The 13,283-nt window shown below is 37.2% G+C and overlaps 1 protein-coding gene across 2 annotated transcripts; it reads right to left on the bottom strand.

Moving 5' to 3' along the window:
* Positions 1-1,990: 1,990 nt before the first annotated feature.
* On the bottom strand, positions 1,991-12,711 carry LOC107794986 (protein PAT1 homolog 1). Of its 2 annotated transcripts, XM_016617543.2 has the most exons (6): positions 12,290-12,711; positions 11,419-11,585; positions 7,326-7,382; positions 6,910-6,985; positions 2,722-4,810; positions 1,991-2,647 (listed from the first exon to the last, which is right to left on the bottom strand). In XM_016617543.2, exons 1-5 carry the CDS (start codon positions 12,351-12,353, stop codon positions 2,730-2,732), a joined length of 2,445 nt encoding a protein of 814 aa, XP_016473029.1. In that variant the 5' UTR covers positions 12,354-12,711; the 3' UTR covers positions 1,991-2,647; positions 2,722-2,729. The 2 variants fall into 2 exon arrangements, with proteins under 2 accessions (XP_016473029.1, XP_016473028.1); XM_016617542.2 differs by having other exon boundaries at positions 1,991-4,810.
* Positions 12,712-13,283: the final 572 nt, after the last annotated feature.

Here is a 13,283-nt window from a genome sequence, read left to right as displayed (position 1 = left end):
CTTGCCAAGTCAAATTAAAAGGCCAATGAAATTGCGCCACATGTGCAAGTGACATGTTCCGGCCAATCAAATGTGGCCTTGTCCCGCTTCAATCTGATTGATCGGAAAGAGTTTATTCAAATTACAACTCTTCTCTTTCACAATTATAAATAGGGGTCTTCATAACTCAGAAAAGAGACCAAAAGTCATAACAAGAAGCAAGAGATAGCTCGTGGATCAAACGCCGTAAATTTCTCTACAAGTTTCAGGCTTCAAGTAATCAAGTTTAAGAAATCAAGTTTAAGCTCAAGAACGAAGAATAAATCAAGATCCAAGGAGTACGAGTTTAAATTAAAGATCGTGTTAGTTGAATTCAAGATCATTGTTCGTGGCAACAAATATAGATTCAAGATGAAGCTCAAATGCCCTTGAGTTTATTTACTATTGGAAAGAAGAATCAAGGGATTCATAGAGATTGTACACTCATATTATTCGAAATCAAAAACTATAAAATTATTGCAATATTTTTCGATCTTAATTTTATTTTCTTGATGCGATTTTATTGTCTACATATATATATATATATAATGGACATTGAATTCTTTTAGCTATTTATTTCTTTAGATTCGGAATTCTCTTAGCGAAAATTCTACTACAATAATGTATATATAATGAATAAAAACCACTCGAAAGTACTGCTATAGACACCCAATGCCTAAGATCTTATACCATTTATTTAAATGTATATATATTCTTCTATCACAATTTCACACTTGTTTATTTGAAATCTTTTAAACTATTATTACTTGACTCTTTCTCGTGGTTGACCAAACACTTGCTTTTTATTTATCGTTATTTGTTTTACTTTTGCATATTTTCATAGTTCCAGAATTATTATATTAAAGAAGTATTAATCTAGTTTATTTTAGAGTTTGTTAATTATAAAATTTAACAAATAAGTAGAATTTAGTATTTTGGTATCGTTAATCGATGTTTGTTAAATAAAATTATTAAAATGTTGTAAATTTAATAAATTGTTAAATTTATGAAAGTGAATAAAAAATCGTTAAAACTTATCTTTATATGTTTTAAAAGACGACCTCAGAATTAGGAATCAAACCAATAAATTAGTCTAGAAGTACAGTAGCTACTGAGATCGAAACTAATCAACACTAGGCAAAGGATTAATATAAAGCTCCTCAACTAGGAGGAGGTAAAATCACATCCCAATGTAACCTGAAATTTTGGGAACATTAGGGGAGCAGACTTGTCAGCTATCATTGTGAGAAGTAATCTAACTGAAAGAAGATAGTCACATGTAAAAAGCTATTATCACCTACGATAGGCTAGTTAACTCCATACGTTGATTCACTATAATGTGATATTCACAAGAAAAATGTCAAGAGGCCATCTTATGTTACGGTGCAATTTCATGTGTAAATTAGCTAAACAATGCCTTCCTCGGCATTTGGAACAGTGAGCGTACCACATAATATTTGTCTAAATCGGAAAAAAATCGACACGTGCATCAGAGGAAACATGAAAGAACAAAGATCAAATCCCAACTGGAAAAAAAAAACGCTACAAGATTTCATCCCATCGATGTAAGCTGACAGTGAAGCTTTGGACAGAGCGTGCATCAGAGGAAACATGAAAGACCAGAGATCAAATTCTAACTGAAGAAAAAAAACGCTAAAATATTTCTTCCCGTCAACATAACTTTGGACAGAGTAACTCGGTACGTGTGATGATTAAAGGTAACAAGCAACCGATAAAATTATCTAAGTGCTACCATTATCAAAGGAGGGGAGGGGGGATGGGGAATGATGCCTTGCTCCAAACTTGCTACTTGTACTCACATTGGCATGCAGCTGCTTGTATCATACACACCATGGCACGCGCACGCACAATGAGCAAGATTTGCCCCCCAACAGGGCAGTGGAGATAGGCATAGGTTGGTCCATACTAAACAGCCCATTTACTCCAAACAATAAGACGTAAAGGGAACTGATGGCAAATTATAAACTAAGCTTTGTAAACAATCACGGGAAATGTAATCGAGTAAATTGTTAATGCACAAGAATATCTAATTATTACAGTTTTCACTTTGAAAGTTTCAAGTGTAGCAAAGATTTCCTACTGAAACTGCAGAGATGAACCCTTCTCACCTGCGAGCCAGCAATATTACTTCAGCTTGAATAAATCCTTTTTACCACCCTCATGAAAGCAGAGGGAGCAAGTGCAAGAGTTCCCTAACTCCACAAATCACATGGACATCCTATCCTTCCAGCTTTTATCCGAGTTTACAGAAAGAGCATAAAAAATACAGCTCTTTGGATGAAGAAACTTAAAGAGTGACCAATAACCCCATTTCTTTCAGACATAATACACAGTTATGTAAGACAAGATGATCATCACAAAGAAGGAAAGGAATAACGAAAACCATCTTTTCCTTCAATGAAGCAAAAGAAAAGTAGAAAAAAAGGAGGGAAAGAGGGAAAAGAAAAAGGGAAAGAAAATGGCGGAACGAAAAAGGGGGAAACAAAAAAGTTGGATTAGGAGGAAGAGGAACTTTAGGCATTAAAACGACGCCTAACATATATGCATATACCCTTGCTTCCAGCCTTCTATATTCTCCTAGACTGATGCTGAAGCAGGACAACATGTTCTGGCAAAGAGAAGACAGAAAGTAACCTTGAGAACTACGGATGTACAACTGCACTTAATATTATGAAATCTTACCATCTCGGCTAACAGCTTACAGATTCAGGATTTATATGTCCACTGCTTCCACCATGAGCATTGAATCCAGTAACAGGCATGGACCGCTGAGCAAAATTTAACAACAGTTTCCTTTGGTGCTCATCTGTATGTGGAAGACTAGCACGTAAAAGTTCCACAGGCATTTCTCTGCTTACGGCTCTTGCAGCCTCTGGACCAATTATTTCAGCATCTGACTGAGACTGTGCTAGTATGGATTGCATGATACTGCCATACTTACTCAGACAATACTTTGTAAGCAAACCAAAAAAGGCATCAAAAGATGCCTGCCAAAGGGCAGGATTAGGCATGCTGAAGCTGTTAGCAGCCTGAGAATTAGTTAACAGATGAGTTGCCCTTTCAAGAACAGATTTTAGAATAATGGAGGCTCCATCTCCAGCAGGGCTTCCAAGAGGGCGAAGAGGTGGTTGTTCTGAGGAACAAACCACAGCAGCAAGACAAGCACTGAGTGAATTAAGGTCCATGCCACTGACGCATTTTGAGACGATTTTTGCAAGATCAGTGATGGTCTCAGCTGCTTCCGGATCAGGTGGAAGGCCGCCAAATAAAAACCTCAAATGGCGGAAAATTGCCATACAAACTATTCTGACAAGCTCGCCACCAGGTAGAAGAAGCTGAAGATACCTTGAGATTAGCTTTCGGCCCTTGGGAAGAGACACTAACCACAGAAATACAATGTCATCTTTTGGGGTAAGCCCAACAGAACTGCCACTTTTGCCAAGTGGGTCAACTAGTTGAAGTGAGGCTGCCATGCCTTCCAGCAGGATCTGCCGCTTCCGCTTGAGCTGAGCGCCGCCTTGGGGCTGACTAAACTGAAGGAGCCTGTCAATGTCATCTACCTCAGTGAGAAGATAGAAACCATCTTCTATAGTAATTCTAGCTGCAAGCATTGGCTCCTGTTCCAAAGGTCTCTCGGATATCTTCTGTTCACCACTGCCTTCAATGCAAACAAAGCCCGGTGGATCAACTTCAAGAAGTGGACGAGGCCTGCGGATGGAAGAAAATGAAACCCGTCCATGAGCATCAACATGTAGATGGGGCTGTGATTCTGTGCTATTACGTGACCGAGAAGACTGCTCCTTATTTGGGCAGAAACGATGTTTTGACCTCGACTCGGATGCTTTCTTTGCCAGGCGGGCCTGGTGATAGTAATCGTCTACATATGGGTCATTGCCATGTGCTGCAGAATGCTGCATTTTCAGGATGCTCTCTATTTCATCACCAGTCATATACTTGGATCGGAACTGTGGCACATAACTTTCACTTTTGTGGCTAGCAGCATCAGAGCTTTGTTTAGAAAAGTGCACATTTTGTCTAACCTTGTGTGATGGCTTAGATCGTGGATCTCTCAAATCAGCCATTCCATACTTTCCTAGATGAGATGGTGAAGGGAAGGAACTAAACAATTGAGATCTTAGTGCGGAAAAATGAGCTAAAGACGGCTGAACTGAAAGATGCAGTCTCTGCTGCTGCAGCTGCTGCGGGGACATGAACTGGGGGGATAATAAACCGCTTTGATGAGGAAACTGATGCTGTAAGAGACCAGAATGGTCCCCATGAATAAGTCCTGCATGGCTGCTCCACTGGCTTTGCAACCTGGTATTAAGAGAGAGACCAGCAGGGTTCAATTGTGGGATGTTTCCACCAAAGTGGAGCCCATGAGGCAAGCCAGTCAAATGCATATTAGAGTTCGACAAAGAAGAGAGATTAGCAGTCGAATAGGGAGACTGAGGTCCAGCAGAAAGAGATGACATGTTCTGTCGCGAAAGGCCGTGTGGTGAGGGTTGAGATCTACCACCAGGGGGAGGAAAAGACGTGAAAGCTGATTTGGGTAATAAAATGGGTTCACTTGAGTAGTGCTGAAGTTGTGGGGGTTGCTCAGGGTATGATGATGTTCTATACAATGGTTTTGACTCTGCAAGATGCACTGCAGAGATATGTGGCTGTGAGGACCATTTTTTGCTTTCCTGGTAACATTCAGTGTCAGATAAATGCTGATCAAACCAATCATGAAAGTCTGCTTCTTTCGCCCATTCAGCTGCAGAGGAACCTGCACAAAACTTCTATCAATTAAAGAGACCTACATGCAAGCCACTACAAGAATGATTGAAATGTCTATCAATTAAAGAGACCTACATGCAAGCCACTACAAGAATGATTGAAATGCCCAACAGCTTTAATCTAGTTTCGCAAAGGCAAACAGATCACCAAACAAATTATCCCCAAGGAACAGACCTCTTACCAGCAGTACCTTGTAATAGCTGAACATGCATATAAGAATACGTGAGACATGCATGATACATCATTCATTCGTGACTTGAGCAGTGGTAAGAAAAGCGGGAAACAGTACCAATGAAAGATGGAATGATGGAAGATGATAGGCTGCTGAAGTCAAGCCAAGTTAATAGCTTCTTCTATTTCTCCTCTAAATGCTCAAACATCAGTACATTTTTTCTCACGCTCATAGAGCAAGGACACAGACATGCTCAATTCTCAAGCTTATATGCTGCTAGATCTTATAATACACCCTCCATTACATTTTATATGACAGTATTTGAATGGAACAGGGTTTTTAGCATATAAGCTATATATGTAAGCTCACATTATTATTTCTTATTTTCAACATGCCATCTCATTCTCATTAGAGGATGTCCATAAGAGCAAAATAGAAGTGTTAAGATTAAAGAGTTCCCCAAACACAGAAACATGTTAATCCTTCCAGTACAGGCCAAAAAGGAGAAATGTCATGTAAATGGAACGGAGGGAGAATATAAGTATCCAACATATAATACTAAATTAGACATAAAAGACGAAAAAAGAAACTCAAATTCAAGTCTGTCAAATTTGAGCTAATTCAGAGAGATCCTATGAAAACTAGACGTTAATTTTCTACTCTCTGAAAGCTAATATGCCATGTCAGATGGACCTATTTTTTACTACGAACATGTCTGTTTCCCTAAAGATATCTCTAAAAAGCATATATTGGTATAACATAAATATTAAACTGCAACTCAAAATTGAGAACTAAATTAAAATTGGGAATTAAGGTCTGAATGTGACAATCCAAATGATATTCATTGACAGGGTGCAAGTCAGATAGCACAATTTATACCTCATTCATCAGTAAGTGATTACAAACTTCGTGCGCCACAAGAAAACAAGCTCATCAAAGCAATATAGGAGCAGCATATCCAGCAAGTGGAAGGAGATGGAGAAAGAAAAAAGAAAACAAGCTAAACAGAACAAAAAAGTTTTTTAAAAAAAGGGGGGGATTTGTGTCTTAGGTCACAAGTTCAAGCCCCCACACCATGCAAAGCAAAGCCTGGTATTTAAGTGGAGAAGGGTAGAGGGGCGGGCCCATTATCCACCGAGTTTCGAAGGTTGCGGTTGGTCCAAAGGATCGGCCCCAGACGGATTTCTCGGTCATCAAAAAAAAAAGTTGTGGTCGAAGGAATCTCGATGGAAAAGTTTTGATTGCCAAAAACTCGACGAGAAGTACATAAGAAAGTGACTGGGGTAGTAGGCGCAAAAGGCAGTGTCACCTCAACGGCAACCAAAGAAAGAGGCATTGGCTTAGTCTCACTATTTTCAAATTTTTCCGGCAATCTTTCGGCCAATGAATCAATTCATCTTCTTCAAGCTCTCCACTCTAGAAGCCCAAAAGGCACATGCCGGAATAGATTTCCCTTGTAATCATCCAGAAGCATGAAGTAATATGCATTACTTTGTACAACAATCTCAAGAGATTTCTACTTGTAGTAGCAATGATAAAGGATTGCCGATTTTCATAAACCCAAAAAGAAAAAAAGGAAGGGCGAAAAGGAGTAAGACATCTACCATGCACATACAAATATTCATCTCCAAAAGGGAGAATAATTGCTGACCGTAATAATCAAGCACGAAGATGAAATAGACTTGTACTGATTATCCGCAACTTGTTCCCTATCAAGGTCTGAAATCAAGTTCCTTTATCTGATATCTAAAAGATCAACAAATCTAGGACTAGTGCCACAACTGTCAGAAGTTCAGGTGCAAGTTAACAAGTAAATTATATTTCAGGCAATACAGAAACTAGTCCAAGAGATTTTTCAATTATTCAGATACCAACATCAGAGAATGACATAAAGATGAATCAATATGTGCACTTACTTTCCCTTGAAAATGAACCTGATCCACGGTCACCAATGACACCCGGATGCCTTGGTCCAGTTACATTTCTGTTCAACTGGAGAAAAGAAAAGCAAGTAGTTAGATTGATCCAGTACAAGAAGTAGATTTTCCCTGCTCTGTAGAAAAGATTATGTAAAAAGTCACAACCCACAGTTCAAGCGTTTTAGATGGTGACGCTACAAAATACAAAACATAAGTTTTATCGCATCTTATCTGTTAGAAAATCAATTCTTTCAAAAAATACTCTATCTCATGGAAAAGGACCAAAAAGAAAGATTCATGGCACTAGGAAGGTACACGATCAGAAAAAGTTAAAAGAGTTCAAGCCGGAGAGCTCACAACATCAGGAAATAATATCAAGCTTGCCACTTTAAAAAGGTGCTGAATTGGCTGACCTTTGAAAATGTTGTTGCTAGATCATCCAAGTCTGATAAAGAGCTCAAGACTGATCCCTGGAAATAAAGAACTGAATTAGAGGCAGTATAAAGGAAAAATTGCCAAAGTCTGCAATTTATCCAGGTAATCAGCAAATATAGCATACTCACATCACCAAGGGCAGAGTCCACAGTATAAATGGTAACAAAGAAGTTTGGAGATTACTCATAAAATAAATACAGATAAATTCACAATTTACTAGCACCAACTGACAAACTATTGATCCAGAAAAACAGAAAGTGGAGTACATATGGGGAGCAAAGCTACTCTAAAGCATATCCAAAGATATTTATCAAAGACAAAAAAAGAGTATTTCTAAGTCCTTGAGCAAGCCATAGACTTAACAAAAAGACTAATAGAAGGGCAAAGTTTTTCCTAAAAGTATAGTTGAAGTCCAACTACTAAAAAGCTTGTTCTAATTGGCAACATTTTATTTATAATCGTGGCGCCTGGGCCAACTTGCGTAAACCTCGACTATTCAACTTGATACCTACTACCACCTACCCCAGAACAAGTACCATGTAACTCTGTCCACCAAGGCTTAAGCTGATATGAAGAAAACACCTAGGGCTTGTTTGGAATCGTGTGATTCTTTCTATCCCCGTATTTTCTCGCTCTTATGGAGTTGTATTCCCTAGGTTATCCAGTTATCTTCCCTGGACTAATAGTAGTCAAGGGAAAATCACTTGAGCTTTTTTGCCTTTGCTCCTTCTTTCCGGAGCACACGAAAGCCATGTGTAATTACCTAGTTGTGGAGCACATATGGGGAGCAAAGCTACTCTAAAGCATATCCAGAGATATTTATCAAAGACAAAAAAAAGAGTATTTCTAAGTCCTTGAGCAAGCCGTAGACTTAACAAAAAGACTAATAGAAGGGCAAAGTTTTTCCTAAAAGTATAGTTGAAGTCCAACTACTAAAAAGCTTGTTCTAATTGGCAACATTTTATTTATAATCGTGGCGCCTGGGCCAGCTTGCGTAAACCTCGACTATTCAATTTGATACCTACTACCACCTACCCCAGAACAAGTACCATGTAACTCTGTCCACCAAGGCTTAAGCTGATATGAAGAAAACAACCTAGGGCTTGTTTGGAATCGTGTGATTCTTTCTATCCCCGTATTTTCTCGCTCTTATGGAGTTGTATTCCCTAGGTTATGCAGTTATCTTCCCTGGACTAACAGTAGTCAAGGGAAAATCACTTGAGCTTTTTTGCCTTTGCTCCTTTCCGGAGCGCATGAAAGCCATGTGTAATTACTTAGTTGTGGAGCACATATGGGGAGCAAAGCTACTCTAAAGCATATCCAAAGATATTTATCAAAGACAAAAAAAAGAGTATTTCTAAGTCCTTGAGCAAGCCGTAGACTTAACAAAAAGACTAATAGAAGGGTAAAGTTTTTCCTAAAAGTATAGTTGAAGTCCAACTACTAAAAAGCTTGTTCTAATTGGCAACATTTTATTTATAATCGTGGCGCCTGGGCCAGCTTGCGTAAACCTCGACTATTCAACTTGATACCTACTACCACCTACCCCAGAACACGTACCATGTAACTCTGTCCACCAAGGCTTAAGCTGATATGAAGAAAACACCTAGGGCTTGTTTGGAATCGTATGATTCTTTCTATCCCCGTATTTTCTCGCTGTTATGGAGTTGCATTCCCTAGGTTATGCAGTTATCTTCCCTGGACTGACAGTAGTCAAAGGAAAATCACTTGAGCTTTTTGCCTTTGCTCCTTCTTTCCGGAGCGCACGAAAGCCATGTGTAATTACCTAGTTGTGTAATTACTAAGATAGTAATTACATACCCTGATAATTACACAGTATAGTAATTATAATGACTTGTTTGTTTGCCACAACATAATTAGTGTAATTTTCACAATCATGTTTGGTTGGACAAGTGTAATTATATAGTTAAATAATTTATTTTTAAGATTAAAATGTGGATAAGTTTACTATATGACAAACATATATAATAAATATTAAAAAAATTATCATGAGATATTTAAAATAAATATTATTCTACAAAAAAAATTTAAATAATTATAAACTGATAATAATATCATAAACATAATCAGTATCTTACAAATAAATAATTTTGCTCCTTAAATTAATTAATGAAAATTCCAATAACGAATTTAATTTTTTTCACCAACTCATGTGAATACAAGAAAGCTAGATATGACCTTAGATATTATTTCTATAACAAATATTTATACTAATGACCAGAAAATAAAACTAGTAAAAGACAAAGCAAGCAAATTATAATGTGTAAGAAATACATCTATACACAAGAAATATTAGATATTATTTATAGCTAGGTATTTAAACTACATGTATTTTTAAATAAAAGTCTTAAATAATTATAAGATGGCAACTAATATCATACAGAATAATCGGTATATTGACTATCTTTCACAAATAATTAATATCTTAATTTAAGATAATTAATAAAAGTTTCAATTATAAATTTAATTTTTTACCAACTCATGAATAGAACGAATTTTATGATTTGTTTCACTATTTAAATAACAAAAAGATAGACATGAATTTAGAAGGTATTGATTTTAAATAATTATTTATACTACTAAATAGAAAATAAAGCTGGTAAAATACGAAATTGTGCTTAACAACTAGAAAAAGAAAAAAAAAGTAAAATATGAGAAGTCACAAAATTAAATGAAAGTACATATAAGTAACGCGCTGGAGTGTTGGAAAAGGGGAATAAGAGAAATGGAAGAGAAATAGTATAAAAATAATAGTACTTTAAATATTTTTAAAAAATAGAAAGTTATATTAGCTTGTAATTACACAGTGTAATTACCACCAATCTCTTGTCTTTCCCCTTGAGAATTGGAGAGTGTAATTACACCCCTTCAATTACACCAAATTCTATGTTGATCAAGTAATTAATTGGTAAGACAAACATGTCAAATTATGTAATTACGTCAAATTACACCCAAATCTAATTCCTTGGTGGCTTCCAAAACAGGCTCCCAATGTTTCTGTCCACTGGGATTTGACCCCATATAAGATTTGCACAGACTTCATTAACCACCAGGCCATACTCTTGGATTCGTGTGATCAACGTATTCAAGCATTACTAAAAGAAATGAGACGAAGTATTCAACCTATGTAGTTTGTACCTAACTATTTAAACATAACAAAAAGACCCATCTCCTTCAATCACCTGTTACCATTTTCTTCTACTACAACTTTCCAAAACCAGCACAAACCATCACTGAGCTTAAAACTCTTCAAAATCTGGCTACCAATCAATGTCTAGGCCAATAGAAGCACCTAGAGCCACATCAAACTTAAGCTGAAATCACTAGTAAATCAATTAATAACTGCAGTAGGCACTGATAGCCCATATTTGATGAGGGAGCCCCACAGCCTCGTGGGGGCTACAGCAATTTGAAGAAAAATCATAATAAGCTATCAGACCTTGCAAAATCAGACCATTGCCTGGATAACATCGTCGTAAAACCAAGTAGCCATTTAGAGTTATGGTGAGCTGCAGGGAAGGGGCATGCTCATGATTTTCGAGTAAGTGGTGAGTTTCTTTTTTAAATTAGTATGGGGGAGGCTTTAGGTGCTAAGGAGATAAAGCAACAAGAGAAGGGAGCAGGTGCAGCAGAATTGTAAGCTTTCTTTTTATTGATGACTCGGTTACCAAAATAACCAATTAGCTTGTTTCATGCAAGATTGAAACTCAAAGTGCTGATCACAAACACATGGACGAAAACAAGTACCATCTGTAAAATGCTTAGCGAAACCTAGATATCATTCGTATAATCTTCTCATAAATGAAGTTATGAACAATTAACTTTTAACCAATTCCCCCAATTTCATGGCCTACAGAATTGTTATTTCTAAATGAAGATAATCTCTATATGTTGGTAGCATACATGATATGATGGATTTTATTAGTTAAACAGGTCCTCATACTTCCAGCCACAGTAGAAGAACGTGTTGTTCACACCCTTGATAGAAATCCAAGCCTCAGCAGCAAAAATTTCATGTAAGATACAACGGAAAGTACAAGTAGATTGTACCTCGTCCTTCTCAAATAAATGATACTCATGTATCTCGTCGTCACCTAATCCACCTCCAACAACCAGATCATTGTTCTCTTGTTCATCCTCTAAACCACTCAATTCAACTTCCTCTGCTATATCTAGCCCAAAGAATGCATACTGTGATGCATCGAAGAGCGCACTATCTGCACCAAAAATCCAAATAAGCAGTCAATTCTTCCACATGCCTTACACAATCAAAAAAGTAGAACCTTGACTTTCTTTTCCCAAACCAAAGACAACATGTAAAACAAGGAAAATCCACAAAATTAAATTGTAAGTAAGGTATTGAAGATGAGAAACTTCAAGTTCCAAGAAAACCAAACAAGTACTACTACACATCAATGCCAAACTAGTGTGGATTCACTATAAGAATCGCCTTTATCCACTCCACTCTATTGAGACCCATTTCTTTTTCTTCTTGGTTTCTCACCCAGTGTCAAGTACCTCCTTTGGAGCTCAACTAATCTAGATTCCAGGAAGTCCCACTTTGGAACGTAAATCGCTACCTACCAAAAGAGACTCCATTCCAGGTTGCGAACCCGAAATCACTGATTAAGGATGGAGGGGTACATACCCCTCCCCCACAATCTTAGGTGGTTAATCAGACCCATTTCATTCCAACAAATGAAAGCACATTTTAAACCCCACCCCCCTCTCCCACTCTCCCCCCTCCTCCAAAACAGAAAAGAAATTAGCAAATCACTACACCTCAATCCCATCTGTCATTCATTTATTACAATACAGGCAAAAAGATTAAAACAATAAATCGAGCAGATTTTACCAACAAAAAGAAGTAAAAACTCGATCTGCAGATTCAAGAATGAATAGAAAGGCAGTGTGAAGCTACCTGAGATGGAGCTAGAGGAGGAGCTCGTCAAGCCCTTAATATCTCTGCTATTGGATCTCTCCATTAGCAACAAGAATCACACTCTCACACAAAAAAATTCTCTAGAAAATTATCAAACCCATAAATACACCGGCAAAGAAGGAGGAAAAAAAGTGAAAATTCCACCGAATCAAAGCCCACTTTTTTCCTTAAAAACCTGAGATTTCTAGGGTTTTCAAAGAAAGACACGACGAAAAGGGGAAAGAGAGAGAGCTAGCGTGCGTATTACATAGTCTACGTGTTTGTGTGTGCGTGTGCGTGTGCGTGTGTTGGGGTGTGGGTGTGTGTGTGTGTGTGTGTGTGTGTGTGTTGGGCGGGGATGGATATGTACGAGAAGGAATAGAATGGTAAGCTTTTGTTTTATTTCCTTGAAAGTGAGGGTGCAGAGAGAGAGAGAGAGAAGGGTTTAATTATTACTTTAGCTTTTAATCATTTTATATATATATGGTAATTTGGCATTATATTAGAGCTATGATGAGTGGTAGTAGGTCAATTACACAAAACCTTCACTTCAAGTTTTCTTTTCTATTTCCACACACATGTTCCTCTCAACATTATGAGATTCTCCTTAACGCACTACTAAGTACTCCACTAACCATGAGGAATGAGGTCATAAATCATAGTAGTTCAGTTCAGATTTCAGTGACCAAAGTGTTATGATAAGTGATATTTGTAAAATACATGAACCTCGAGTTTCTTCTCATTCTACATGATTTCCTTTTAGTTCCTAAAATTATGAGAATCCTAGTAAAATGTTATACTATGAATCGTAAATTTATTAATCAATTTTTTTATTCAACTTGTTTATCATTTGCATCTCAAGATTATGAAATTCTTTTCATCGGCGATAAAGATTCACAATTAAAGCACAACTTAAACCGCGTTGACCACGATATTATAAGGTATTTTTATAAACTGAATATCATACTTAAGTTGTCCTCGTTTCACTTGCATA

The sequence above is a fragment of the Nicotiana tabacum genome, chromosome 11 (assembly GCF_000715075.1).
Source record: "Nicotiana tabacum cultivar K326 chromosome 11, ASM71507v2, whole genome shotgun sequence".
In the NCBI taxonomy this organism is placed as follows: domain Eukaryota; kingdom Viridiplantae; phylum Streptophyta; class Magnoliopsida; order Solanales; family Solanaceae; genus Nicotiana; species Nicotiana tabacum.
Note: the sequence above shows the minus strand (reverse complement) of the source record. Positions and strands in the feature narration are given on the sequence as shown.

What these genes read in the sequence shown, in the direction of transcription:
- LOC107794986 (XM_016617542.2), bottom strand. Translation starts at nt 12,353, where the DNA reads ATGGAGAGATCCAATAGCAGAGATATTAAGGGCTTGACGAGCTCCTCC. An exon ending in CTCCTCTAGCTCCATCTCAG is followed by an intron (nt 11,586 to 12,289) that starts GTAGCTTCACAC and finishes TTTTTGGTGCAG; the next exon opens with ATAGTGCGCTCTTCGATGCA. An exon ending in AGGTTCATTTTCAAGGGAAA is followed by an intron (nt 4,811 to 6,909) that starts GTAAGTGCACAT and finishes AGTTTTGTGCAG; the next exon opens with GTTCCTCTGCAGCTGAATGG.